General features: G+C 37.5%; 1 protein-coding gene across 1 annotated transcript; it reads right to left on the reverse strand.

The window, feature by feature from the left end:
• Positions 1-2,886: 2,886 nt before the first annotated feature.
• On the reverse strand, positions 2,887-24,885 carry eIF3f1 (eukaryotic translation initiation factor 3 subunit f1). The gene is made up of 6 exons (XM_083114127.1): positions 24,731-24,885; positions 20,147-20,217; positions 15,739-15,956; positions 12,662-12,753; positions 9,529-9,779; positions 2,887-3,023 (listed from the first exon to the last, which is right to left on the reverse strand). Exons 1-6 carry the CDS (start codon positions 24,837-24,839, stop codon positions 2,937-2,939), a joined length of 828 nt encoding a protein of 275 aa, XP_082970253.1. The 5' UTR covers positions 24,840-24,885; the 3' UTR covers positions 2,887-2,936.

The raw sequence follows: 24,885 nt of genomic DNA on the forward strand, positions 1-24,885 counted from the left end.
ACTAATAAAAATGCAATTATAATACAATGAAATCACACTGAAAAATGTTACTTTCATCACATTTTTATGAGACAACATAATTAGTTGTAACGAAGTATTGTTAAAAAATCATAATAATTTTACAGAAACTATTCAAGTTATACATAGACTGTTCATTTTGCATGCATTTTTAAGTAGTTACAATTTTTTTCAGTTTTCAAAAAAGTAGTTTTCTGAAATGAGTTTAGCTGAATCTTTATAAGGAGTGTATCGAAAAGTAGGTTATCAACAAGGAGACGGCAAACACACTCAAAAAAAAGAAGACAACAATGAGAGAAAGTAGGAGGGTCACTATTTATATTTTGAGCCTTGGCAACACTGATTGAAGTTAGGCACGATTTGACGTTTGCACGGAATCGTCTGGCATTATTGACCATAACGTACTTCAAATGTTTTGTCAATAGCTTCATTTGTGTTGTTTATGTTGCCTTGGAGATTGCGCGACAACAATAAAATGGAATTAAGTCGTGAACATTTTCGTGCTATGATTTTTTACGATTTTCGACGTGGATTATCAAGACAAGAGTGCATCGATCAACTTACTTCCACATTTGGCGATGAAGCCCCATCCTTTGCCACTGTGAAACGCTGGTATAACGAATTTAATCGTGGCCGCCATTCGCTCACTGACGAGATTCGCGAAGGTCGTCCAAAATCAGTTGTTGTTCAAGAAAACATTGATGCTGTGCAAAACCTAATACTGCAAGATCGTCATGTGACATACTGTGAGATTGAGGCAACCATAGGCATTATTTCCACCAGCATATATAAAATATTACATGATCATTTAGCTGTGAGAAAGGTATGTTCTCGTTGGATCCCACACAGTTTGACAAAAACTCAAAAAGACGCTCGCGTCAATTGGTGCAAACAAATGCTCAATAAATACAATCGTGGTGCTTCAAAAGACGTATATAAGATTGTAACAGGTGACGAATCATGGATATATGCATATGAGCCGGAACGTAAACAGCACTCGACTGTATGGGTGTTTCTAGATTAACCCAATCCAACAAAAGTTGTTCGCGCTCGAAGCACATCGAAACAAATGGTCGCCTGTTTTTTTCGGGAAAACTGGTCATGTGGCAACTGTGCCTTTAGAGGAACGTAGAACGGTCAACTCTGAATGGTACACAACAATTTGTTTGCCAGAGGTCTTCGGTCAAATACGGAAAACAAACAAACGCCGTTGGATCATTCTTTATCAAAAAAAATGCCAGCTGGCACACATCTCGTCCAACAACAGACTTTATGAACAGTCAAAAAATCGAATTGATGGGTCATCCACCGTACAGTCCTGATTTGGCACCCAATGACAACTTCTTGTTCCCGAATGTCAAGAATAAATTGCGTGGACAACGATTTTCGTCGGCGGAAGATGCCGTTGATGCGTTCAAAAACCATATTATGGAGGTGTCTCAAGAAGATTGGAAAAACTGCTTTGACAAATGGTTCGAACGAATGCAAAAGTGTAATGACCATAAAGGAGAATACTTCGAAAAATAATAAAGCAGTTTTCAATGCCAAATTCCCGTTTTTTCATTGTTAGGGTCAAAATATAAATAGTGACCCTCGTAGTATTGATGAAACTACACCTCGTGTAGAGTACAACATTCAGAAGCAAATGCAGTTATCATTCATTACGGACATATGAACGCAGTTTTCGTTTGACCCCACCCATCAATTTTCGCACAGTATTGGCGGTGCAGTGTGGACATGCAGCAGACCAGTATTTCTTGAGTTCAGCCATGTTGCGAATAGGTTGACCTTTCTGACGGAATATTCGTTTCACAATTCCCCAACATCGTTCAATCGGATGGAGCTGTGGGCAGTTGGGTGGGTTGATGTGTTTGTCAACAACATTGATGTTCTGTTCAGTGAGCCACTGTACTGTGGATCGAGCATAGTGGGCAGATGGCAAATCTGGCCAAAACAGTGGGGGAGAACATGCCTTTTATACAAGGGAAGCATGCATTTCTGCATACATTCCTTTCTGTACGTTTCCGCATAAATGGTTCCTTTTGTATAAAACGTAGGAGAACGCAAGCCACAAGAACAAATAGCTTGCCACACCAGCACCTTATGTCCGAATTTGTCCACTTCCACATACTTGTTGGAGTCACCCACAGTCACAGAACTGCCTGCTGTATAATGCTGCGGCCCTGGCAGTGTTTTCGAGTCGTCCTTGATGTAGGTTGTTTCATTGTCCATCAAAATGCATTGCTCTGGCATCTTCACAATGCGGTCATACAGCTTGCGAGCCCTTGTTTTGGCTCTCGTCTTCTGTTCCGGCGTTTGTTTGGGCACTTTTTGCTTATTATAGGTTTTCAAATTGTGTCTGGCTTTGACACGTTGGATCATTCCGATCGTCGTCCCAGCTTTTTTTGCCAAATCACGAACAGACATCGATGGATTTGCTGCGATCAACTTCACCACTTTGCAGTCCAATATCGGGTTACTGGGCCACCTTTTCCACCCTGATCGTGGCATGTCTGCAAACGTATAATGTTCACCAAATTTTTCAATGATAGATTTCACAGTTGCATGATGAACTCACGCCAACTGTGCACGATGTCCCGTTCCACGTCCTGTTTCACTCGCGACATGCCCCATTCAGTACTCACCACAACAGGAAACACACAGCAGCCAGGGTTGTGAGACATCAACTGAGCAACTGCCATTGTGCATGGTCGCGGATGTGGCCTAGAGCATGCGCCAGAATGCCTGAACGTTGAAAACTACTTTTCGATACACTCCTTATTTCAATGTTTACGGGCAGATTCTTGGCACTTATATGCACTATGTTAGTGCATACTCATGGAAGGTAACATGTTTAATAGATACACATTTTGAAACTATATGAAATTTTATTGATCTTAGTTGTACAGACAAATAGTTCACAGGGTTGTCAAAAGTGTAAGTTTCTCGTTTAGTTGCAGTTGTGTTTTTGTCAGTTGAGAAAGACATATCACCATCAGTAGATCCTAAAAAATACAAAAAGTCAGAAATTAACGTTCCCCACTTAGCTTATTTTAATTCAGGAGCATAGACTGGATTTTTATGTAATTTCTAAGGGCACGCATATTTCGTTTTTGACGTAAATGCGAAATGTGAAATAACACATTGTAATGTTAATTTTTCATGTTTTTGAAATGTGTGAGGTGCATTTTGCTATGCGATATGAACTGCAAAATTAGAAATAAACTCAAACACGAAATTTAGGGTTTATTTACCGATGCGACAACTTCCAACGTCTGAATTATCCTGTGAGTTATGCAAATCATGGAAATTGATTAATTCTGGTGTAAATATTTTAGAAGCAAAAGTGAACTCTTTTTCACAGGAATAAACTTCAAACTCTGATAACTACATAAATGTGAAATGTTAATTTTGTGTAATAAGTAGTTTTTAAATCAAATTTAGGTCTTGATTCACAATTTTAACACCGAAATGCCATTTTATATACACTTTTGATCCCGAACTATGTTCAGTTTTTGTACCGAAATCTTCATCTTTTATTCACCATAAATATGTAATTGCATATTTTATTTTAGCAAATTTAGTCTTGTAGAATATTAAAATATTGATAATTAAATTAATACACTCATATTATTAATTAATTTTTTTTAATATTTAAATCAATTCTACATATTTGTAGAGATTTTACATTTAAAAATATTTAGTTGTTCTAATAAAAGTTTTTGCGAGATCGATACCCGGTGAAGTCACCGAGTGGTTCGGATCTCACTTTAAACTGTAGGCCCAGTCCAGATTAGCCTTGCTGTGCATAAAGTGGACTTAAAACACCAACTCAATCAATCAATCAATGTTAATAAAAGTTCTATATTTATGCCCCAATTTAAGTCAGATAAATTTGTAACTGTAAGTGTTGTAGAATACATGACTTAGCCCAAACTCTGTGGCAGAGTGGTTAGCACATCCATTCTGGGCATGGGTGTTCTTTGTGAGTGTCCCTTCATCAATTTCATCCCATCACTCATCGCGATTAGCCAAAAGAAGAACCTAATTCAATCAAATACACAACTTAGAAACTTGCATGTGATGGAATAAATTAATCTGGGACCCCCAGCAGATACACAAATATTTTGTCACAAAGACAAACATTCTAGTCTTCTGGTTTCCATTAAAAATCTGTAAGATTTTAATTGCTTCTTTTTGTCTTCAGAAAATACAGATTGAAAGTAGGAAATGTGCAACAAATGCTTCCTGAAATTCACATACTTTACTCATTTATGTACATATTTTGTAAGTTAATGCAACATAAAAATCCAGGCCATGATCATAAATACAACTAACTATTACTATCACACACACACACAGATACACACACACTCATAATTTATGCTTTAAAGTACGAGGCATGTTTGGAAAAGTAAGTACTGCAAGGGTGTAAAAAATAAAGTAAAATAGTTTTGTACCTTTTCATATTTTCATTGCATTCTACAGACCTTAAGCTACTTTTCTACGTAGTTTCCACCATTGTTCAAGCATTTGTCGTAGCGTGGCACTAGTTTTTGTATCCCATCATCATAGAATGTTCCCACCTGTGATGAAAGCCATCCATGCACTGCTGCATCAACATCATCATCCTCTTCGAGACGCTGAGCAGCAAGAAATTTCTTCAGATCAAGAAAGAGATGGTAGTCACTTGGTGCCAAGTCAAGGCTGAAGGGCAGATGATCAAATTGTTCCCAGCCGAATGACTTGATCAAATTTTGAGTTTGTTTGGTAGTATGCGGACCAGCATTGTCGTAAAGTAACAGAATGCCTTCACTAAGCAATCCGCGTCTTTGTTTTGAATTGCACTCTGCAGCCGGATTACTATATCACAGTAGGCATCTTTGTTGATGGTCTGTCCTCTAGGCAAGAATTCAACCAGCAAAAGCCCCTTTCTGTTCCAGAACACAATGCACATGAACTTGCAGGTTGAAATTGACTGCTTGAATTTCTTCTTGACTGGCGATGCTGTATGCCTCCATTCCATGGACTAATGCTTTGATTCAGGAGTCATGTGGGACACCCATGTCTCATCACAAGTGACAACATGGCTCAAAAAATTGTTACCTTCCTCTGCATATCACAACAAAAACATTACCGCACTGGCAGACCTCTTGTTTTGTGTTCCTGTCAGGTTCCTCGGCACCCACCTTGAGCATAATTTTCAATATTCCAGGCAATCTGTCACTATTTCGTAGAGAAATGTTCTTGAAATTTGTGGAAATTCCATTGAAAGCAATGATATTGTGAAGCGTCTGTTTTCATGAATTTTCGCTTCGACAGCACGCACCAAATCCTCTGTCACAACAGATGGCTGACAGCTCCTTGGTTCATCGTGCACTGTCTCACGACCTACTTTAAACATCCAGACCCATTTCCTCACCATCCCTTCACTCATTGCACCCTCTCCATAGACCTCACACAGTTCATGGTGGATGTCTACTGGTTTCACATTTCTTGCATTGAGAAAACTAATCACAGACCAGACTTCACAGCCAGCAGGCCGGTTGATTTTCTTTGAACATTTCAAACCTTCAGAAAACTATGAAGAAAAAGTATGACTTGCTCCTACGCGTGCCTGTGGTTTACTAACGGATGAAGGACGTCAGCGAGAACTCACACGGTCACGACTGCAGCATTACAGCAGCAATATTTGCAAACGGTACTTACTTCAAACTATTTCGTTTCACCACGGCACCCTTAGTGTTTCAAGATTTTTCCGCGGTGTAGGAAAACACCTAACACTTGTAACGTTCAGTTCATGTGGTTAGGCTGTTTGCCTGAAGTTAAAAAAATATACACATATTTCAAATTCAGAAATATTTTGTGTGTAAAAAATACTAAATAAAGACACTTTTGGAATAAGTGTCATTTCAGCGAAAATATTGGAACATTTTGCAGCACCCCTGTAAGCTAGCCACGGTGTCTCAGCAGGTCATCGCTACGCATACTTTGGGAGCCACTGCCATATTGGATTATGCTGGCCATGTGTCCTGATGCCAGAGCCTCGTTAGTCTGCAAAATGCAGTCCAGTGCGTACTACTTGAAAGGGAGGTTGATATTTGGGTGTCTTGAGAAAGTATCACCCCTTACACCCTGTCACTGCCATGCAATTTGGTAGCTGACCATTGCCACAAATGAATCTTGTAAATTATTCTGTGGTCACATTGTACTATTGAATTAGCTTAGCTGAGAGTAGCTTCATCACAATGGCAAACCTTCATAGCCAACAGAGTGGCTGGAGAGCAGAAACTAACCAGCAGCTATAAATGGAGACACATGAGAACTCAAAGACAATCCAGCAAGATGCTTACCATCGCAGATGTAAAATGCTAAATCTTGGTGGCATAGACTGTCATGGTTAACAAATGAGCCTACTGATTACAATGAGATTACAGTTGAACCTCAAGAAGTACCTGAACATTTGAGTTACTTGAATGAAACTCCACATTGGAAAGATTAAAAAGAGTAACAGCATATTTTATTAGATTCGAGCAAAATTCAATGAAGTTAGAGAATGAACGACAGTTTGGACCACTGACAACAACTGAACTGCAAGGAGCTATTATGCTTAATTAAACTTACTCAACAACAAGAATTCTGGCAAGAGTTGTAAGCTCTCAAGACTAAAACAGAACTAACCAAGTCAAGCAGACTACTCAACTCAAAACACATTTCTTGGCATAAACCAATTGATCAGGGTGGGCAGGCTTGCAGCATCTCATAATACAGGGTGCGGCAACATAACTTCCTTATTTCAGAACGCAATAAAACCCAAGTGATGAATTAGAATTGTTTAATGTTTTTTTTACACTGTAGGTACATATCTAAAGTTATGTTTTCACACAGTTTTGAAAATCATATCAGGCAGGTGAAGCCCCCCATTGTCCATACACTGAAGGAGCCGATTTCTGGCTTTATGCCGAACCAGCATATCAGCGGGAATGTTGGCAATTTCTTGACGGATGTTGGCCTTCAGGTCTTGGAGGGTCCTTGGACAGATAACATAAATGTAGGATTAAAAAAAAAAAAAAAAAAAAATCACAAGGGGCCAAATCGGGGGAGCACGCTGGCCACTCCAATAACAGAACATCCGTTCGTAAAGTAGGCCTCGACGGCAAACTCATGCTCCTCACTGTTCCAACGCATGATGGCAACTGACCGGGATGCAAACGAAACTTCAGACTCGCGCCTGTTGAATGAGATCACTCCCGCCCCGCTACGACCTCTACAGGCTGCATGGTGCGCATTTCAAAAAAGGAAGTTACGTTGCCGCACCCTCTATGTATGACTAGAAATATCCAATTATTCTATGCAATCTGCAGACTGACCTGACCACTTTCATAGCTGAAAATGAACACACAAGACTTTGGACCTCAACATCTGCTAACATCAGAAAGACAATTGTACTGGCCCCTCAGTGGACATAACTAGAAAAAATTGTGCATCAATGCATTGTTTGCTTCAAAAACAAAAGAAGACATTTGAACAGCTGATAGGAGACCTTCCACGAGAGAAAAGCCAAGTAGTCCACTTTTACACAGCAGTGTAGATTATTGCAGTCCAATTTATATCAAAACCAGTCATGGCAGCAGACTGGAAAAAGCTTACATCGCCATATTTGTTCCCCTGTCCACAAACGCTGTACACACTGAACAACTCAGTAATTTAACTGCAGATGCATTTATTGGAGAACTGAAACGATTCATCTCTCACCGAGGAAGATGTGCTAAATTTTATTCTAATAATGCAACAACGTTTGTAGATGCACAACGTGTAATACAGGAGCTACACACATTGTTCAAGTTCATCAAGGAAAGGTTCAGAATTTTTTAGCTTCAGACAACGGTGAATGGCATTTCATACCACCACGGTCAGCAAGTATGGGAGGTCCCTGGGAAGCTGCAGTGAAGTTGCTGAAGTACCATTTGAAAAGGATAATAGGAAATGACTCATTCACTTACAAAGGGATTTACACATATCTAACACTCATCGCTTGCTTGAATTCTAGACCCTTCATAGACCCGGGTTCGATCCTCGGTGGGGGAGAACAGATTTTTTTTCCACCTGTTCAAGTGGCTTCAGCACCCGCCCAGTGTCGCATAGTGGGTACCCGAAGGGAACTCTGGGGGGTAATGGCAGCCAGGAGTGTGGTACTGATCACATCACCACCACCTTCAGCCATGATCAAGAAAGTGTGGGGTCCTAGCTCCACACCCCCTATCACCTTCATGGTATGGTGCAAAGCAAAGGGGAGCACTTTACTTTTTTCCATAGCTCTTTGCACTGATCTAAACAATTTGAACCCTTTAACCCTTCGACATTTCCTAGAAGCTCTCCCTACCTTTTCAGAACTGGATTTGAACTTACATGCAATGAATAAATTATTCAGGTGGCAGCACATACAACAGTTGTATCAACATTTTTGGAGCTAATGGTCACTTGAGTCTCTCACCAATCTTCAGCAACGATCCAAATGGATACGAAAGAATACGAACCTACAAGTTGGAGACCTGGTCTTACCCAAAGAAGACATCCTATCCCCATTGTGTTAGAAGTTGGGAAGAATCACTGGACTACATTCTGAAGATGATGGACTTGTTCAGGCGGCATCTATCAAAACAACTCATGGCCAAACAAAAAGAGGCTGTCTCTCCTTCCAGCATAGTGGAATATGACTACACTGATCACAGGCCCAACTGGAAGCTTTTTGTTACATAGCTCTATCAGTCGCCCAACCATCTTAAAGGGTGTGTGCCTCGATGAGTGTCAACAACCTGTTGCGAAATAAAACCTGTAGGGATACCATTGCTCTCCCGTTACAACGTTGCCAAGCGTACATCTGTTTTTGTCAGTTGTTTATATTAGCTTGTTTGTAGTGTTTGGGCATTTTGTGTACTAATTCTCTATGCTTTGTGTACTATTGTACTTTTGTGTACTAATTCTCTATGCTTTGTGTACTATTGTACAACTTTTATCCAGCAAAGGCACTGATCAACTCTCTTTCTCCCCTGCTTTACAGAACGTTTGGCAACATTTTGTGTATCCAACACTCACTTGTTTCATCCCACCAGCAACATTCAATGCCTTGTAATACAAAAATGCCCGATGGTAGTCGAATTTGCTGATTCATTCTTTTTCAGCCACAAAAAAAAAAAGGTGCCATCTCTTGGTTTTCAGCATAACAACAAAACAATTGAGTGTGGGTGCAGAGACACACATCCTCTGCGGAACATCGTTGTGTATATCACTGTATTTTTGAAGTGCTGATTACAGTTTGTTGTGTTTCATTACAATAAATTATGTCTAGTATGTGTGTGTTTATTATAACAACAGTCTGAAACTGCAACAACAATATTGGGAAGACATTATCTTGATAAAAATAAAAGTAAGCATATATTACACAATGGTATTAAATTGGAATTGATTTAAACCTTAGTAAAACAAAAAGAAAGATATAATATTACTAACCTTGATATTAGAATTAAACATAGTTTCAAATTCCTCCGGCGTCATTTTTGGTACGGAGTTCACCATATCTAAGATTGCTCTCCCAACGGAGTTGTCAGGGGGTATTCGTCCGGCAAGTACTTCTTCAACATATCCCAGCACCTGCTCCAACAAGCCTGTTAGCTTATGCGATGCCTCTGCAATTTGAGATAGGTCCAGCATTGGCTCCACTTGCCTCTTCTGCACATGTTGTGTTTTGTGACACAGTTGCACTGGAATAATAAATGCATACACAATGTGAGACAGGCTGAAAAAACAACTTTTAACTGTTAAGAATATTTGTGCACATGAGGAACTTACAAGGGTAATTTAAATGTGAATGATAAATGAGTTCTCAAGTATGCACGAAAGATATGTGCTGTGTCATATAAGGAACATATCCTACTAGAAAGTCCATCTGACTGCTGGACTTCGTACCAAATTGTTATTCTGCTACCAGTTTAGTTTTCATACACCTCTTATCACAGCACTGGCTCGTTCATGTGTATTACATTACTTTATACAGCACTTCACAAAAGATTCCAAGAAAATTATAATTTTCATTTTCAATGAAATTTATATGATTTCAAATTATGAAATATTGGCTGATATCGATAAAGTACCAGTATAAAATTTACCTATGCCAATAACAGATATTCTACCGATCTGATATAAAATTCCAAATGGTCATTGAAGAATCTAAGGAAGATTTCACACCGAACAGACACGCGGCATGTGACAAGCTGGAAGCGGCACGTGTTGCTTGAAAGCAAATCCTCAGTAATCAATGCAACCTTTTGAACCAAAGAGAGACAGCAAGCTGCACATGTCGCTTGCGTGTCTCTCGGACTGGGCTGTTTTCTCAATACCATGCATCATATCACCTCAGTTTGTTGTTCATGTATGCGCAGTAAATGCTTCACTACAACGAGCTATATTTAAACTCTAGAAGAGAGTCCAACCGGAGACCTTACAACATATTTGAAGCTCTAATTTGTTGATATAATAAAGTATCGATATGTACGTTTTAAGACCCAATGTTCTTTTCGTTTTATCAAGTTTTTTGGTGGTTATAGGCTGTAATTTGCCTTCAACATCATGTAAAGAGGCCGTGGTTTGGCCATTTAGGAAGTTTATTTGAAAAATTCAGCACATAGAGGCATGTTAGTCCAAAATAGATCAGTCAATGTAATCAAGTATTCCGGTGCAGTGTTTCTCAACCACCGGGCTGTGACCGATCTGGTACGGGGTACTCGTATTAATTATACTGAGCTGTAATCATCTGCTGAAAGTCGATGACAACTAACATAATCCCAATTTCATATTTCTGTTCTGAGTTTTTGTTTTATAAGTCCACTTTATGGACAAATAGATTAATCAGGATTGGACCTATGGTTCAAAGTGGGATCCGCATCACTATGTGCATCCACCGGGTATCAAACCCAGGATCACTTAATTACAAGGAGACAAAGTTACCACTTTGTGATCCATATTTTTATATTGTCAACAATCATACACGTAATCAAACTATTACGAGTATTACTCTTTTTGATTATGCTAGAATTTATTTATCAATATTTAATTTCATGGGTACATGTTAATTCATGTATAAAATCTTAAATACTGGAAAGGTATTTACGAGGAAAATTCTTGGGATCCTGGCAATGACTTTAAAATAAAAAAATACCTGGACATGGTTTCACGAAGTTTGAGAACCATTTCTGTAGTGTTTAGGTCTTCGCTTTATCCAGGCTGGAAAGTCTAGTGTATACGATTTCTTCATTTTCTCATGGACAACATGCCTCTCCCGAGTTTCAATAACTTGCACAAATTTTACGTTATTCACATAAAACAATGTCTCTTGTTACTTTTTTTGGGGTGAATAATAAATTGTAAATTTCACATAGAATGTAAGCAATGACTGTGAATTTGTGAAGTTGACAGGCATGACTAAATCCATGGCCAAGAAAATAAGACAGCTAGGCAGGATTGCACTGGTGCCACATATGGGAAAAGCAAAGCAACACTGAGTGGCAACGTCAGCCGAGCTGCGTTGCCTAGTTCAAGCTCTCTCCAGAGCACTTTTGTGTCATCCCTGACCTTTCGAGCAAATACTGTCAGTTCGTATTATGTGGATTACAAAAACCAACTCTACAATGACATATTTCATTCTCTTAAACCTCCGAACACACAGGGTTGTGCTCCGGTGTGGCAACAGCGCGAACTTCTGCCACCCGTCTAATTTCATGGCCCTGCGTGTAGGTACAGGATCCTCAAATATGAACCTACATTTTTACAGAGTTAAATTAGCAGGTAGAATAGGGTGGTATTTCTTAAAATAAAATGAGTTATTGAGGGTTTTCATAGTACATTCATGGTATTTAATACCACTGGAAAGTAACTTATCACTTCAATACAAGAAAGAGGTGGTTCGTGCATGCTCAACCTGTCATGTTAAATTTCTTGTTACATGTGAAGATTTAAATATGTCTTATTACAATATACGAGGCTCATTCGGAAAGTAACTTACATTTGGGTATAAAAGAAACACCAGGACATTGTGAGAGTTTTTATTATATACAACTGCAAGAGACAACTGTAAGCTATTTTCCTACATAAGCATTGTTTCTGTTGAGACACTTATATCAGCGAACAAGGTTTACAATACCCATGTCAAAGAAATCTGCCACCTGTGCATTCAGCCATGCAGTAATTGTAAACCTTGTTCGCCGATATGATAAGTGTCTCAACAGAAACGGTGCCTATATAGAAAAATAGCTTAGAGTTCTCTCTCTTTCAGTTGTATATAATAAAAACTCTCACAATGTTCTGGTGTTTCTTTTATACCCAAACGGATGTTACTTTCTTAATGACCCTCATATGTCCCAGATACAGATGATGTTCAAATCAACACAAAAATTTTGTCCCTCTCTTAACCATGAGTCATAGAAAAATATGCCAAAATTTCCACGGCTATAAATATTGCAACAGACTGTAACTTAATTTTTCTCTTGTTTTTGTTGTTCCACACATTTTTCAGTTATACAGAGGAAATGGCATGTCATATCGTGAAAGGAAGTTATAGTAATACTTTAAAAATATTTAATGTGCTTACATCCAACAATTTCCGGTTCATAACTGGTAATTTCCACCGATACTGGTGTAAACATGCAGCCTGCTTTGCCTCCAGGTACTCCAAATGGAACACTGTGACAAAAAAGAAAAAAATACATTAATTAGCATAATTACCGATGTTCTTAAAATGTTGGATATTACAAAATAATATAGTAAATGTTACTATCAAAGTGTTTTTCTTTATTTTTGTGGCGATGTTTCATTCTTGTACTTTTTCAAGTTTACATTACCAAGATCCAAGATATGCATACACAATACCACATTACACGAGTCTCTCTGATAGCGTAAAGGTAACATCATTGCCCTGTCCTCAACACATCCTGCGTTAAATACCTGGAGGATGCACATAGTAGTTTAAATCTCACTTTATTATCCAATCCAAATGAGCTGTGGATAAAGTGGATAGCAAAGAAACTTACAAGCCTAGTGTAATAACAAGCCATGTAAGGTTGTGCACTAGTAACATTTACAATATTAATGATAAAAATGTTCACTTTTCATGTTTTTGAAAGGTACAAAAGCATTTCCCTACCATATTTGTCATGAAATTATGCAAACTGAACTTCAAAATCCAAACTAAACCATTACACATGAAATTTGGAGTTTATTTAACGACGTGACACTTTCTGAAGTCTGATTTATCCTGTGAGTTACGAAAATCATGGGAAATTGATTAACGGTAATTCTGCCATAAATATTTGAGAAACAAAAATAGATTTACACAGGAATAAACTTAATTCTTGATAACTGCATAGATGTACCATTAGAGGAAAAATCTTTATTTTGTGTAATAAGTGTAGTTTTTAAAATCAAATTTAGGGTTATATCCACCATTTTAACACCTAAATGCCACTTTATATACCACTTTTGATATCGAAATGTGCTCAATCTTAGTACCAAATTCTTGATCTTTTATTCACTATAAATAAGTGGTTGTAGTTACATTTTTAGTATCTACTCATTGTATTCAATGTCAATTTTTAATAATTTTTCATATCAAAGATATACCTGACCTTCAAGCTATAGTTGTTAGCTTGGTCTTGATATTTAACTGTATGTCATGCCATGGACTAAAAACTACAGAACTGAACCAATGTTCAATATGGCTGTACAACACAGCCAACCCAAAAGTACACACTGTTCTACTGGACAAGGCAAGTGAAGGGTAAACAAGATGTTTCAACTTCCAAATTAAAGATAATTTTTTGTCTCTTCACATGTATACAAAAGCCTCCCTACACACATAGATTTGTGTTTGACATAAAATCATCTGTGTTAGACAGGAATCTATTACCACTGTTAGAGTGTATTACTGAAAAACATGCTGAAGCTTGCACCCTATCCTGAAAAACCAATGTTGCATTGTGTATTGCCTTTTTTTTTTTTTTACCATGAACTTGTCTACAGAAAGAAATATAAAGTAATGGAATTTTAGATTGTCTTTTGATGATTTCATAACTGCAATTTTCTCTGGACTGCACAAAAAAATATGACATCTGTTATTGAACAGGGCTTCCACTAAAGACCACACAATAACTGTAGGCACGAATGTGTGAAATCATACATGTTGAGTGCTATGTTTATTTCGCAACGCAGAAATTCATTCACGAGCTGTCAGTGTCAAGTTATGTTGTCAACAAGTTTAACCCGGCTCCTGTGGCAGAGTGCTACGACACCAGGGGTCCCAGGTTCGAATCCTGGCCTGGGCAAGGATGTTTGTTGTTTGCGAGTGTCCATTCATCAATTTCATCATGTTATCACTCATCACATCTTCACAAATTAGCCAAAAGTGGCACAAAAAGCAAAGTAAAATAAATTTTAAAAAAATCAATAAAAAAAAAATCATGTGTTCTAGACCTGCACCATTGCTATAAAGTAAATAAGTTCGAAAGCTAAACCACGAACATTACAAGACTCGCAAATTTATCCCTATAGGGTAGTTTATAGAGACATGCATATTTAGTTAGAAACACAAAATATGAAATAGCATGCTGTAATGTTCATTCCTCAAGGTTTTGAAAGGTATGACATACATTTTCCTACCATATTTTGTCACGAAATAAACTGGAAAATAAACTCTTAAATATGACATTTAGAGTTAATTTACTGACATGACAATTTCAGAAGTCTGGATTATCTTACCAGTAATGCAAAATCACAGACAATTGATTATTTCTACTGAAAAAAAATTGAGAAACAGAAATGGACTCTTTACACAGGTATAAACTTAACACATTGGTAACTACATAAAATGTGCAATTAGAAAGGAAAAGTTTTATTTTGTGTAAAAAGTAGTTTTCAAATCAAATTTGGAGTTTTATTCAGCATTTTAACACCAAAATGCCATTTTATCTACTGCTTTTGATCACAAAATGTACAGTTTTTGTACTTAAATCTTGAGCTCTTATTCACCACAAATATGTCTAGTAATGGGCTGAACCGATGTCGATGTATCGGTATCGGAAAGTATCAGCTGGAATTCATCTACTGATACCAGCCGATACTTTCCCGGCATCTTGGTATTTCAGAGGTCTTTCCCAGAGTCTTAATTACCCTAGAAGTTATGCAAAATTCAATGTTTCTTTTTATTTTGCACGAAAAACTATATTTTGTCTATATATTTTAATATTCTGATGTAATTCTTGAATATTCTAAGGTAAATTTCTTGGTAAATTGATGCATATAATTGGAGAAGAAAATTTACACATCAATGTTCTGAAGAAATTTTAATTATTACGATTTTCAAGTATCGGAATCGGTGGGAATCGGTGATAGTATCGGCATCGGCTCAGCCCTAGTAATTTAGTGTGAAATAAAAAGTCATGAGAATTCAATGCTCTTGGTGGATAAGTAACACTAGGAAGGGCAATGTCCCTGCATACAGTGACTCTGGGTTTCACTCATCCTGTAACGAATTGGTACCTGGGGAGTACACGTGGCCAGACCACGATACTGGTCATATCATTTCCAGTAAGACTGAGATCAAGAATGACATGATGCAATGCACAGGGGATAGCTTCACTTTTTTCTCTATTTATTTCTTTACAAACCACCTACCACACATAAGCTTTTATCCCCATCCTGTCTCCTTGCAATGTAGTATCCACGGTGACATGCACTGGATTATTACATTCGCGTGCATAATACTCATGAATAACGGACGAATGGCTGGTGACCTCGTTCCCTGTAGCCCACCATCCAACAATAATCTCCTGGGTGTTAACTCGCCTGTTCAAATCATACAGATCCATTGCAAAATTTAGTTCGGCCTCTACCTAAATAAGAAAGAAGCATTTTGCTAAATTACAGTGGCAACAGTACTGAAAACACATTTTTCTCCAGACAAGAATTTTGCTCACGCCTTTAAAATGAGTATTTAGCCTTAATAGTGAAGAATTTAGTTTTCCCTACTCTATACACACTCTTGAGTTTAGCTTCTCACTTAGTAATATGACAAAGTAGATTTTCATATAAGAGTTGTACAGGTTCTTACAAATATTTCAATGTTTCACATCTGAACCTATCTCCTGCATTATAAATGATGTAATATCAAAATCCCCAAAGTTATTTATGATAAAAAAAAAACAAGTTTTATAGTATTTATATCGGAATGCCAGAAATTACATTGTTTCTATTTTAAACAATCACAAATCAGAATCACTTAATATTGCTATCATAATCAACTAAAAACATTATCAGCAAGTACAACGGAATTGGTAAATTTCCTGCATTCAATAAATGAACCAGAGGTGCAAAGGCACAGTAAGCCTGTGCCTCAGTATATGCTTATAGGCATTTACACAATTGGAACTTGGGCCAATCCATTAGTCTCCCTGAATGTAATAATAACCCATGGCACAACAGTTACGCGGTGACGCATGGTCATCATTATGAACCCCCGGTCTTTGTAGGTTTCCACGACTGGTATATACTACTCATTCCTAGGTCCCCAACACCATCGTGATGGTGGGTGGCCACCAATTGCATTCACTGGCCGAAATCTCAGCGGAAAGGTTGTTACACTTCCCCCAGGAGAGACTAACCAGTGTGCGTCGCGTAGCCTGCACGGCCCTGAATGAAAACATTTATTTTTGAATGCAAGCTTCAACTTTCTTGATGCACTTTTCAAAAAGTGTTTGTGTCAGTAGTCATAACCTTACGCTCAAACTGTGTGGACACAGTTGAATTTACACCATAAAATGACCATATTTACAGGGTGTTCATAAAGTCCTGGTACCATTACAAAAAAACATAGCTCGGAAACTACATGCAATAGAACAATGCTGTTGATTGCAAAATGGTGGTTTGTTTGTAATAATTTTTCAACAAGATGGGGCAGCCCCTCATTGGTACAAGGATATTCGGCATCTTCTGGATAGGCATTTCCCTGGCAGGTGGATAGGCCATGATGGACCTATTCCCTGGCCATCATGCTCTCCTGATACCACACCCTTGGATTTCTTCTTCTGGGAGTTTGTCAAAGATTATGTTTACCCCACTCCTGTTCCAGATGTTGCTACTCTTCGAAGAATAACGGAGAGTATCCTGTTACTGGTGATATGCTGGGGCGAGTATGAGCTAAAGTGGATTACCACCTTGATGTTCTGAGAGCAACTAGAGGGGTGTGCACATTGAGGTGTATGGCATATAAACGTGGAGGGTTGTAGCTCTTTTTGCAATCAACAGCACTGTTCTATTGCATGTATTTACCAAGCTATGTTTTTTTTTTGTAATGGTATCGGGACTTTATGAACACCCTGTACTTTCATCTTCATTGTTGTGATAAATACAGGGATAGAAATGCAACTTAACTAAAAATGCAATAACAATGCAAAATACTTCAGACGCTCAGAAGGAACCTTATTGGTGGCCAGAAACTAAAAAATGGATGTTTGCCTGTGAAGTCCCATTCATAGTGGAACTACTAAAACATTTTTAATCTTTAAACACTGGCTGTTCCAATCAAGACAAAGTGCCTGTATGCCACATGACTAAATTTATAATCATTTCTCCAAAACAACTGTAGATATTTTGTTTTCTATCTTCATTTAAATACATATGACATACATGAATTTTAGTGCAATACAAGTACTCTAGGTTTGTTAAAAGCTTTTAAGAAATCAATTTGAAGTTAAAGGTATGGCTTTTCAAATACAACGATATATACAAAAAACAATCAAATGAGAGCTGTTTCAGGGTGACCACTCTAGGACCATAATAAAATTCAAGTATAATTCCAAGTTTTCAAGGAATTAAATACACCTGTCAATAACATGTCAGTGTGGTAGACCCATTAGTCAACTGTCAAGAGGCGACATGTATTTAATTCCTTTGGAGAAATTGTCCAAGATAAGGACTGTCAACATGATTTGTTTTTGTGTGACTAGTCACCCTGCTATGTGTATATAATCTTTCTGTGTGTGTATCTCATCTTAGTTTAGTTTTTCCTCTGAGGAAGACCCTGATACAGGATTGAAATGTTACATGTTAAGTGTTTTTATATCTTAATAAACTGCCTTGGTCAGCAAATTAGTGTTTTTACAAGTAAATCTACAAACACAAGTCACAAATGTTACAGGCAGTGCTGAAAAAAAATTCTTCAGAGCTAGGTGCCAAGTCTGAAAATTGGGCACCAGGAAACCACCTACTAGTAATTGTGGATACCATAAGAAGATGAGCCAGCCCCTATGGCGGAGTGGCTAGCACATTGCGCTACGACGCCAGGGATCCCGGTTTCGAATCCTGGACTGGGCTTGGATGTTTGTATGTGTCCATTCATCAATTTCATCATTCATCACCATCTTTGCAAATAAGCCAAAAGTGCCACAAAAAGCAAAGTACAATAAAGCAAATCAATCAGTCTATAAGCTGAGCATTACTGTATTCAAAACACCGCTAAATTATGTGAGAAAGCTGGAAATGGGGGGTTGGGGGACAAGGAGTAAGAAATTGTTAGTGATTCTATAGAATGTTCACAATGTTGATAAAAAAAAAATATTTGCTAACTTACGCTGTACTGCAATTTCAACTTAGAATCTTGAAAGTTTCGTACACTAAAACTTAAAAAACTGCTATATTACAGCAAAAGATCACAGTCGCCAGGCTGAAATTTTTAGTCGCCATGGCGACCGGGATTTTTCGAGCCCTGGTTACAGGATATTCTAATCTACAGAAAATTGTTAATTGTACAAGAATTTCACTCAGACAGATTGTTCTGCAAAGCACACTAACAAAGCAAACAGGTTGACAGAATTCTGTTTTACTTTCCAGGCAGCTTTCTTTTCCTTCCTCTATACAATAAAAAATCTAAACAGTGAAAAACGCAGATAACAGTGACAGCGAAAAATCAGGCGAGGCCAGGCTGGATCGATAGCTCAGTGGTAGAGCAATGGCATGGTACGCCAGAGACCCGGGTTCGGGTCCTGATCAAGCCTGCATTTTTGGCTGAAAATTTCTACAGTTAGACTTGGTTGGATCATACGGTCTTGCCAAATTAATATACTGTATTTGGTTAAATTTCAAATGTTTCTTCTTCTAACTATCTTATTGGAGAGAAGACAAAAAATATTTCACTTCCCAAAAGAGCCTGGGCTTTCCCCCCAAACACAAACCTCACTTTAACCTTCCACAAAAATAAATTTTTCTTCTACCTTCCTTTTATCAACGTGTATTTGACAAGCATAGGTCTGAAAATCTCCCATCCATAGATGGACAGCATACAAAGGTCTCATCCACTAAACGTTACAACAAATGCCACGTGCCTTTTTCAGGAGTTACAACATTGTTGAGTAAGCCATTGTAAGGGTAAGTTATGCAGAGAAAAATGCAAATTGTATTAATCAAGTGGCCAGCAATTTATAATTTTTGTGCAACTATTGTGGGTAGTAATGTAAAATTAAAGTAGATATTGGATAAGTAGAAATGGACATTACACATAAAATTCACATGTAAAAAATTCCCACACTTCAGACTTTCTCTTGCACGAATGGTAGAATGGTTAGAGTAGCATGGTAGTAAGCTAGGGATCCGAAATTCACATTCTGGATAAGGTGCGGATGTGTATTATCTCTTATATATTCTCTCATCAGTTCATCATTCATTAACATTAGGATTAACCTAGAAAGGTGATCTATTTGCTAAGCTGTTGCACTGTGTGTTTTCCATTTATTCTTAAATTTGTAATCATTCCCCACAATTTACACTTTTGATTTTGGCGAACTGGCATTTCCGTCACCAGCAAAGGTGACATATGACCTTTTGCATTGAAATTGCCTGTTTGTTCTGCTAGAAGTCACTTTCACATCAAGCCACCATCTGAAACAGGTCACCTAAACAATTTAGCGTTATTGGCAATGTGTGCAACAGTGAAAAGACTCTCCGGATGAACCAAATAGGTACAGATTCCCTCAAAATTTGAAATCGAGTGACCATTATGCTACAACTGAAGAAATGTAAACTTACTTACCTTATCCTCATATTCCTTGTGGGGTACACAAAAACAATTTGTTACTTCTATGCTTCCTTTATCAATTGTTCCTGTAAAATGAACCAACACATTATTACATGTACATTACTCTTCAGTGCAGAAATGATAGTTGATTAAGCAATACTAATTATGCAGCACATATTATCTATATGGTAATTATGTTTAGCAGAGTAGTTAAGTTTTATTGAACCATAAGCAATGTGAGATTTTCATATTTCAGCAATTCAAAAACAATATAAGCTTCATTTGGGGGGAAAATGTGAAGACTAGAGTATTAGACTGATTGACTTAGTTTATTTAACATCAGCGATTTTTATGTCCTAAAAATCACCAAAATATGCAAAATAAAATATGCTCTTATGACCTAAAATTTTACAAAATAAGCACTATAATTTGAAAAATATGCCCTTATAACTAAGACTGTTTCAAACATCAATATTTAACTTATGCTGGAATATTTTCATATACATACTAGTTCACTTTATGGGCCCTGATGAGTTGAAATGCACAATGAATACTTTCTGTAAATTTTCAATTAAAAATTAAAAAGATTTTGCTGTAGTCTAAAAAAAAAACAACAAAAAAACCCTCGAGTGAACATGGCTGTATATTTCTTGAAGAAGCAAACATATGCTTAATATGACCCAAAATCCATTAAAATATGATTTATCACGTAGAAATAGCCAAATATGCCAAAATATGCCCTTAAAAAGCACCTTAATTCAATTAGTTTCTTCACAATATGAATTTCTATATATTTCGGGAACACATCACTCTTACCAAAAAAAAAATATATATATGCTAAGTCATAAAAATCCTAGCACTAAACATCACATTTCTGCCACTTTTGGCTAATTGCGATGATGGGAATGAATGGTGATAAGATGAGATGGGTGAAGGGACAATCACAGACATATATGGATGACAAAACACATGTCCCACAGAGGATCATACTGACTGTGGGTCCAACGGCAGAGCCGCATTAGTCTGTAACAATGGCAATAAAAGTTTTAGAATTAGTGGGTGCAATTCGAAGCCAAATTTCTGATTGCTGGCTAGTTTTACATCCTCCAGTTATAATATACATGATATAAATTTGCTACATTCCTGCATATATGCATATTGAACAGGTATAATGTGTATTTATAGCTTCTTACTTGCAGAACAATTTTTCTGTCTCCTATATTCACATACTTCACAGTAACGAGCAATTTGTACATGTTTGTCTTGAATACAAACTAGTGTTGACACCTGTGAAATTATAATTTAAAATTACAAATGTTCCTTAAAGATGATGAATGGTTCATTAACATCCAAACCCGCGATTGGTCTCTGGTGAGTGCCACACTCACTTTAAATTTTAATGAAGTTCCATTTTAACAGTATTTAAAATATTGGCCTGTGGTGCCCTCTAGCTGACTTTTAGAGTTTCACGAGCAACCTGATCACATTTTCACGAGATGACGTAAACAGCATTATTAGAGAGACCATTGTTGTGGAAATAGTACTGTGAGAGTAGAGCTCACACACAACCGATTACATTATATATTTTTTTATTTACATTTGTGCATTATTTAGTCAATAGGTCTATCCCGTTTATAGTGAGTTTTCGTATCTACATGTTGTTGTCGTGTTAACAGAAAATTTGAAAAATGTTGCAGTGATTTTGTATCATATCACATGGAACTAGCCTACATCAGAGGAACATGCACCTTTTCTTAACGCTGAGACTTGTTGGCTTCAACGATGTATACTATGCTGTTTGAAAACAAATAAACATTTTGAAACAAAAATGTAATGAATAAGAAGGATTATAATAAACAGATTAGAAAATTAAAATATGGTGAAATATGCCTGAAAAACCATGACCAGCAACGTGACTACAGCGAGCGCGACCGACCCCGGGATAATGTATAAACACTTGGTTGCAGTGGATTTTTGCATTTGAAAAGAAACTACATATTTAGACATTTACTTTACAAAACCAGACCACATGAATTACATTTGTATTCATAAAAATAACTGACATATTAAGTGGTGACATCACTAGCAGCCAGTTGTAGCCAATGCCCTATATGTTAGTTTCCAATCAAACTTCCAACAAATGAAGCCTCTATCATTTAGCATTGAAAATTGATCATAAAGTGTTAGCTTTTGTTACAATGGAAGTAGATAATAAACAAAATAGTGATGTTCATTGTAAAGATTTGGATCTGGAGAATATGTGGATACTTTACTCATGACCACGTGACTTTTGATGCTTGCGCCATCTGCAGGTACATAATGGAAACAATGGCATAATGTTGTCACTTTACAGAAAATGAAAGTTCCTTACATAAAAGTGATTATTTCTTGTTCTGCAGCATTCTATGGTGAAGTTTTTAGTTTCCGCGAAAGAAAATACCTCGAAGAACTTCGATAATGCTACAGAAATTGATTTCAGTAAGTAGTTTCTCCCGTTAATTTGAAGAAATCCGTTCAGGCGATATCACATATTTACCAAAATATTTTATATGTGGAAATAATACAGAACCATACAGTGTTTTTAGTACAACTGGCCAGAAAACTGTACAACCGCACATTCATTTTGTTTTATGCAATACAATGTTCAAACATTTGAATGAAGCTGAGGAATCCGGGTCGGGTACCCTATTCTACACCCTCGAATTTTGATTATTTTTTTTTTCATTATGAACATTATTTGATCCTATTTGTGAATAAAAAAAATTGGAGCGCGGAAAGAAGTATTTACGACTGTACAGCCGTTTAAAGTTGAAATTTTGTCGTTTGAAATGGTTCGCAATTATTTCCAATTTCTAGATCGTTATACTAAGACGACACCAAATTTTAACTATCGATCTCAACCTAACTGAACTAACCTATCCACGCGCCAATGGTTCGTGGGGCTAGCGCCAATGGTATGTGGGGCTAGCGCCAATGGTTCGTGGGGCTAGCGCCAATGGTTCGTGGGGCTAGCGCCAATGGTTCGTGGGCCTAGCGCCAATGGTTCGTGGGGCTAGCGCCAATGGTTCGTGGGGCAGCAGACCATCTCCCTGTAATGAAGGCTAAAATTAACCAAAGAAGGTAACTTACCTCTTTTTACCAAGGCCAGGTATTGAATTGTGGGTCGAATTTCAATTTGTAAGTCCAAAAATGAAGTAACACCTACGTTGAAAGTCCTTGTTGGCCTTTTCCACAGAATACCAACCTCCACTCCCTTCCCATCATAAAAACTAGAAGTCGCAAATTATCCCATCCCACAAGTCATTTAGAAAAAACAACCCTCCCCTTTACGGCATGCAGTTGCGAAAAAAATATTATTATTTCCAATTTCTGAAGTCGCATAAATGAAATTGAATGTCTGAAATGTCCAATCTACCAATATATCGCACAGAGAACATATCGCAATCGCAAATGTTCCTATTGCACAAGTCAATCATAAGAAGAAAAAGAAAAAAATCAGACGTGCGCCTGTGACATAAATCGATCATCCGCCTGTGACATGAATGCATCATTCGCCATCATAAAGTTGTGAAAAACCTTTTTGACGTTACACAAGGAATTTTAATTTCATAAAAAACGTAAGTTTCGTAGCACGTAGATCTAAAAAATTACTTTCCGCGCTATTTAGAAACATCGTTTATTATGAAGAACTAATTTTTGTAACGAGAATATTCGAAATGTGCGAAAAATTGAGGGTGTAGAAAAGGGTACCCGAGCCAGGAATCCTTCCTTGAAGCAGCATATGCAAAAAATATGAAAACAAAAATCAACAATTTGCCTCTTACTTGTTTTGTAGCCTACTATACAAGAAGCTAGTTACATGATATATTCTATGCAACAGTGCAAGGTTAAGTTCCCTGTGTATGTAGCATTGTGCCATGAACGTGCATTTAGGGGATGTGGAGGTAGGGCCCCACATATTCTCGAGGTGATGTGATCAGCAACATGCTCTGGTCGCTTTTACCCCCATGCTTGTCCACTGGTACGCATTGATTTGAGGCTGTGTGCTTTATTTGGGGACAAGGCCGGAAAAAGTTCGACCCACCTTTGGATTCGAACCCAGGTCTCCTGTATGGCGGTCATGCACCATACCGACTAGACCACCATGGCTCCTACAACAGTGCAAGGCGAATTAAAAACCCTTCTGCTTAATGAAAAATATGCACATTTTTCATTAAAAACTTTATGTTGTGGTGCCAAGTACATATTCTCAGCATTTGTCCATTCTGATACGATGTTAAGCATACATTTTCATTTTATCTAGTACAATCTCATTCATAATCGAGTACCTACTAGTGTATGTAGTGCGGATTTTTATTTTTGGATAAACATTTAAAAGTTCTACACAGTCGCAACCCCTGGAAAGATTACACAATGTTCATCTCAACGGGATCTAAAATAACTAGGTTTTATACGAGATTTTCGTGAATTAATGATTGGTTTATACAGGTTAACATATGCCACAAGAGAAACACGTTGACACTTCCTAAGAATGACATTTATTTTACGCTGAATGATAAGCATGAAAAATCTTCCACTTAATTTCAAAATCATACACACCTAATAATGTTCCGATAACCCGATGGGCATCAGCATTTCTTCGCTCATAGGCATCTACAACTTGAAATAAAACAACCGGATGAACCTTCACCACTACATTGAGCGCCATGTTGAAATCCGTCCGACAATGGAACAAGGAACATTGGATAAGGGAC

Source organism: Lepisma saccharinum, chromosome 28 (genome assembly GCF_977018435.1).
Source record: "Lepisma saccharinum chromosome 28, izLepSacc3.1, whole genome shotgun sequence".
In the NCBI taxonomy this organism is placed as follows: domain Eukaryota; kingdom Metazoa; phylum Arthropoda; class Insecta; order Zygentoma; family Lepismatidae; genus Lepisma; species Lepisma saccharinum.

Coding starts and splice junctions, on each gene's coding strand:
- eIF3f1 (XM_083114127.1), bottom strand. CDS start 24,839: ATGGCGCTCAATGTAGTGGTGAAGGTTCATCCGGTTGTTTTATTTCAA. Junction 15,957..20,146: donor ACAAGGAATATGAGGATAAG/GTAAGTAAGTTT, acceptor TTTCTTATTTAG/GTAGAGGCCGAACTAAATTT. Junction 9,780..12,661: donor TGAACCGGAAATTGTTGGAT/GTAAGCACATTA, acceptor TTATTATTCCAG/TGCAACTGTGTCACAAAACA.